The 5,239-nt window shown below is 59.9% G+C and overlaps 1 protein-coding gene across 1 annotated transcript; it reads right to left on the reverse strand.

The window, feature by feature from the left end:
• Positions 1-453: 453 nt before the first annotated feature.
• FTH1 (ferritin heavy chain 1) lies at positions 454-2,837 on the reverse strand. Its single transcript, XM_056131799.1, has 4 exons — positions 2,613-2,837; positions 1,203-1,349; positions 878-1,003; positions 454-777 (listed from the first exon to the last, which is right to left on the reverse strand). The coding sequence occupies exons 1-4, from the start codon at positions 2,724-2,726 to the stop codon at positions 613-615; spliced, it is 552 nt and encodes a 183-aa protein (XP_055987774.1). The 5' UTR covers positions 2,727-2,837; the 3' UTR covers positions 454-612.
• Positions 2,838-5,239: the final 2,402 nt, after the last annotated feature.

The following is a 5,239-nucleotide window of genomic DNA, read 5'->3' on the forward strand; positions in this document are numbered from 1 at the left end:
GTCTTGGTTCCCCTCTTGCAGTTCAAAATAAGAGCTTCCTGATGGTGTGTTTAAAGGGCTGTGGGCTGTCCTGTTTCTGCATAGAATTTATACCGAACAGAGTATGTTTTCTCAGGTGAGCACACATTGCTCTCCTGTTGAAGAGAGCCGATTCACTGGTGTGATCTGCCTGTATGTACCCAGAAAATACTGACCCACAGGTAGCCACCCAGCTGGTCCACACCAATTACCTTAAACAACTTCAGGATTACTCGAACCTTCAAATACATTCTGTACACACAACCTGCAACTGTTGTCACCAGAAATGGGTTTCCAACACCTAATTTGGAATCAGGAGCCCTTCGTCCTATTTTAATTCAAGAGATTGTGCTATTTCCATTTCCCAAAGCAAGATACTTAATATGATTCTATTTCTTCCTAAGTATGGCAGTGTAATGAATCCAAGACAACACATGGGTACCAAATTACTTTATTTGAAGGTCCGATACAAATCATAAGACTGAAATAGATGTTTTGGAACTTATAGAAAAGGTTAGGATAACCCCAACATGCATGTACTGCCCGGTGGCCCGGAGGTCACCTGCAGCTCGGGGAAGCCAGCTTAGTTAAGGCTTAACTCTCGTTGTCACTGTGACCCAGTGTGTGCTTGTCAAAGAGATACTCCGCCATGCCAGACTCAGGGGCCCCCATCTTGCGCAGGTTGGTCACGTGGTCACCCAGTTCTTTGATGGCCTTCACCTGCTCATCCAGGTAGTGAGTCTCCAGGAAGTCACACAGCTGCAGAACAGAACGGGAAGAGAGGACCAGCAGCTGATCCCGGTTCTGAGCTGATGGCCGCCCCTGCCCCGCCCGCCCTTGTCCCACCCCCGGGACTCACATGGGGGTCATTCTTGTCCGTGGCCAGTTTGTGCAGCTCCAGCAGTGACTGATTCACGCTCTTCTCCAAGTGCAACGCGCACTCCATCGCGTTCAGGCCGTTCTCCCAGTCATCGCGATCTGGTTTCTGATGAGATTGAGAGAGAGAGAAAGAGGCCTGTCAGATCAGCTTCCTTCTGCGAAACCGCAACAAATCAGCTCTGACGGAGGCAGAGGCAGTCAGTAACACACCCCTGCCCGGCTTTCCCAGCTGCCTTAGCAAGTGCGGGCTCAGCCCCTTCCTGCCGCCTCCTGGAGAGGCACGGTCAAGTCGTTCTGCTGGTTACCTTGATATCCTGAAGGAAAATCCGGCCGCCGCGCTGGTTCTGCAGCTTCATCAGCTTCTCCGCATGCTCTCTCTCCTCGTGAGATTGGTGCAGGAAGTATTTGGCGAAGTTCTTCAGAGCCACATCGTCGCGGTCAAAATAGTAAGACTGAAACGGGGAGCACGATACAGTAGACGAGGGGCTTCTTAGGAGGCAGGGACCCGCCGAGGAGTCCTTGGAATGCCCAGCAGCATCCCCCAGCAGATCCCTTTAGGGACTTCACGTTGTTTGATGACGGAAACCAAGAACAATTGTCTCCAAAGACCTTTTTCGGGCCCCACCCCGGGAGGGGGGTGGCGCTCGGCCGCCCCTGGCGCAGCGTGGACGCATGCACGCTCGCAGTCAGTGGTAGAAACACACAGTGGACAAGGCCGTTTGCAGACACGCCCGCGTCCAGGCCGTTCCCGGAAGAAAAGTGCCCGGGGAACGTGGTGAGCCTCCGGAGTGTTCCTCTTTGGGGGTCACCCTGAACTCTCCTCGGGGCATCTGCACCATCCCGGCGCGGGGAAGGAGCGTGCACCGCAGCCCCCCGAGTCGCAGAACCCCCATCGGGGGCTGCCGGGGGGGGGGGGGTGGAGGGGGAACAAAACAAAACCCTACCCCGCGAGCGCGCGTCCTGGGAAGGTCGGCGGCCTCGCAAGGACGCGGGAGATAAGGGGCGGCGCGCGGCGGCTGGGGCGCCCGGGCAGATAAGCAGCCCCGCGGCAGCCACCCGACACCGGCGTGCGTGCGTGCGTGCGTGCGCGCGCGCGCCAAGGGGAGCGGAGAGGGTCTCCGCCGTGCCGCGCCCCCCTCCCCCAAGCCAGGCCCCAAGCGGGGGGCGGGGGGTTCGGGGTCACCGGGCGCGTGCAAACTTAGTAATGAAAACAGGACCCTGCATCCCTCTCGCTGCTGCAGGTCTCCCCGGGGCCCTCCGGGTTCCGTGCACGACGGTGAGCTGGGGCGGGCAGCAGGGACCCGGGTTGGGGGCGGCGGGGGACGGCCTGGGGAGCAGCAGGGGAGCTGGGGCGGGCCCCAGGGGGGGCAGTAGGGGCCCCAGGAGGCAATAAGGAAGCTGGAGCGGTCCGGGGGGGGTGCACAGCAGGGTAGCTGGGGGCGGCCCCGGGGAGGGGCAGGCCTGAGGCACAGCAGGGGCCCCAGGGAGCAGCAGGGGCGCCGGGAGCTGCCCCGGGGAGGGGCAGGGGCGCTGAGAGTCGGCCCCGGGGGGCGGCAGGAGCTCCGGGAGACCGCCTGGGGTGCAACGGGAGCCCTGGGGTGCAGCGGGAGCCCCGGGGAGCAGCAAGGGCCCCGGGGAACGGCTGGGGCGCAGCAGGGGCGCCGGGGTGGGCCCAGCAGGGGCGCCCCCGGGGGACGGCGGGCCGCCGCGCTCACCATGGACAGGTAGACGTAGGAGGCGTAGAGCTCCAGGTTGATCTGGCGGTTGATGGCGGCCTCCGAGTCCTGGTGGTAGTTCTGGCGCACCTGCGAGGGGGACGCGGTGGTCATGGTGGCGGCTGAGATGGGACGAGGCGGCGGCGGTGGTGGTGTTGGTGGTGGTGCAGAACAGGCTGCGAGCGGCCGGTGGATGCAGCGGGGGGGGACGAGCGCCGGGTTCCGTCCAAGCACTGTTGAAGCAGGAAACCGCGGCGACTCTCCGCGAAGGCTGTGGCGCAGACGGCGGTTCTGCGGCCTTTTATAGCGGGAGCGGGCGTGGGGCCCCGCCCCGGCCCCGCACGCCACTTCTGGCCAATCGGGACGCCGGGACGCCGCGCCGCCCCGCCCCTTCCGGCGGGCCCGAGCAAGCGCGCGCGCGCGCGTGTGTGTGCGCGGCGGGCGGGGCGGGGCGAGGCGCTGGCGCGGGTGCGGTGGGGGCGGGGGAGGAGCTCGGAGGCGGGGGCGGGCGGCCTTGCGCTGCAGGCGCGCGTGGGGGCGCGTGGGGTGGGGGTCGGAGGGAAGGTCTGGGGAGGGGCGAGATTGCCCCCTCTTTTCGTCTGCAGAAGCCTGGGGTGGCCCCCCGACACCTAGCCCAGGCCCCCACCCAGCAGAGGGTCCGTGAAAAAAAAAAAAAAACAGCTCCCGGGAGCGGCGGTTTGCGCGCCCCGGGCGGGGTGCGGGGTGCAGGCTGCAGGCTGCGGGCGTGGGCCCCGCCCGGAGGTGGGGAGGCCCGGCGGCAGGGGCAGGGTGCGCGTTCCCCGGCCTCGCGTGGGACGGGCCGCGTGATGCAGTTGCTACAACAAAGGCCCGGCGGGCCCGCGTTTCCCTAGACACAGTCCGCGCGGGTCACCTGCCCCCCGCCACCCCTGAAATCCCCAGGTGGTTAGAAAGAAAAAAGAAGCACTTGGAGCTGGAGGCCCTGCCCAAAGGCCCTGTCCACGCACGCAGATGGAAGAAACTTCTAGAAGCTCGGGGAGGGAGGAGGAGGGCGGTGCATGGCAGCTCAACTTCCAGATTTGGAAAAGGAATTCTGCTGCGATATTGAAATGGGTTGCACATCGAATTAGGAGGACATGTTCTCTGGCTTTGGGGTCTTTGCTGTCAGTCCCAAAGAAACCAACCTTCAGCGGGGGAATCCGGTGGGGCTGCAGTAACAGTGAAGGGTGATGGGAGAAATCCGACAGATTACGGTACCTTCCCCAGCCTGGGGGAGGAAATCATGGAAGGCTCCGCTGAGAAGGGGGGTGCTTGAGCTCAGCTTGAAGAAGGAGGGAGCTCGGAAGGGAATTCATCCCAGCCAAAGAGAACAGCGGATGGGAAATGAGTCCAGGCGGTAGATGAGCCCAGACCTGGTCTGCTCCAGGTATTGACACAGTGTCTGGGTGGTTTGGAAAATGCTAAATGAGGAGGAGCAAGGTTTAGAGGGTTTATGTTCCACAAAGAGGAGCAAAATCTTAGCCTGGATGACCCCAGGCACTAGTTTTTTTTTTTAGAGGTCTTCCTTGGAAGAGCTGCTGGAGGATTTAACACAGTCGCCAAATGCAAAACTCTTCTATAAAACAGCAGTCCCCCCAGGATGAGAATATGACAAAAGAAAAAAAAAAGTAAAGGTTTTCATTTACATTGAGCACAGAAGCTTCGAGTACCTAGGAATAAAGTTCATTGCAAATGTATGAAAGGGTTCAGTGTTTACTGATGGTGAGAGAAGAATGTTTGATAAACAAAGAACAACGTGTTTCTAGATAACCAATCTCAATTTTGTAAACATATCCATGCCCCATCCTCTGCTCCCTCCCCCCTCCAAAAAAAATAATAAGGCAAGTCTATAAAATTGTTTTGGAGGAGTTTGACAAGAGATATTCATTTGGAAGAGTCAACGTGTGGCATTTGTAGAAACGATGTGTGAGCATACGTTTGCTCTCCTTGTTATCACCACAAAACACTGTGTTCTGGCAGGGGAGGGGCCGACTAGCCAAGGAAGCAGTGCTACCCGCTTACCTGTGGAACTTGGTACCTGCTGATGCTGCGGTTCAGATTAGAAGAAGGTGGAAACGATGAACAAACAGATGAGAAATGCTGACTCACCCTATGGGAGAGTAGTGGGAGAGAGAACTGGTGCTAGTCGGGACCACCTGGAAACCTGACTGTTACAGGCGAGTCCCAACTGCTGAGACGGGGGGACCCGGGGCTGACTGCCATGTGAACGTTCTCCGTGCAGAAAGACAAGTTCACTGCAGGCTGGAGATGGTGGCAGCTGCTTCATGCGACATCCATCAGGAGGGAGATGCTCTGAGCAAGCAGAGGGAGTCAGCACGTCCCAGGAGGGAGAGAGGGAAGCAGAGTGAGAGGTGGGACTGAACCAGGCCTAAGGGTGAGGGGAGGGGTTTGGGGGAGCCCCTGGGTGGCATGGGACTGAGAAGTGCTTCCCATCCGTTCCCCTTCCCAGCCAGTCCAGAGTTAGGCCCATTCTGAAGGGAGAACAGAGGAATTGGAGGCCCAGGGCAGGGCTGAGCTAGACCTCTGATGTTCTAGGAGAATTGGTTGAAGAAGGGCTGGAGAGATAGCACCATGGGTAGGGCGCTTGC

Source organism: Sorex fumeus, unplaced genomic scaffold, assembly GCF_029834395.1.
Source record: "Sorex fumeus unplaced genomic scaffold, SorFum_2.1 ptg000093l, whole genome shotgun sequence".
Taxonomy (NCBI): Eukaryota; Metazoa; Chordata; class Mammalia; order Eulipotyphla; family Soricidae; genus Sorex; species Sorex fumeus.

What these genes read in the sequence shown, in the direction of transcription:
- FTH1 (XM_056131799.1), bottom strand. Translation starts at nt 2,726, where the DNA reads ATGACCACCGCGTCCCCCTCGCAGGTGCGCCAGAACTACCACCAGGAC. An exon ending in TTTTCCTTCAGGATATCAAG is followed by an intron (nt 1,004 to 1,202) that starts GTAACCAGCAGA and finishes CAATCTCATCAG; the next exon opens with AAACCAGATCGCGATGACTG. An exon ending in CGGACAAGAATGACCCCCAT is followed by an intron (nt 778 to 877) that starts GTGAGTCCCGGG and finishes TCTGTTCTGCAG; the next exon opens with CTGTGTGACTTCCTGGAGAC.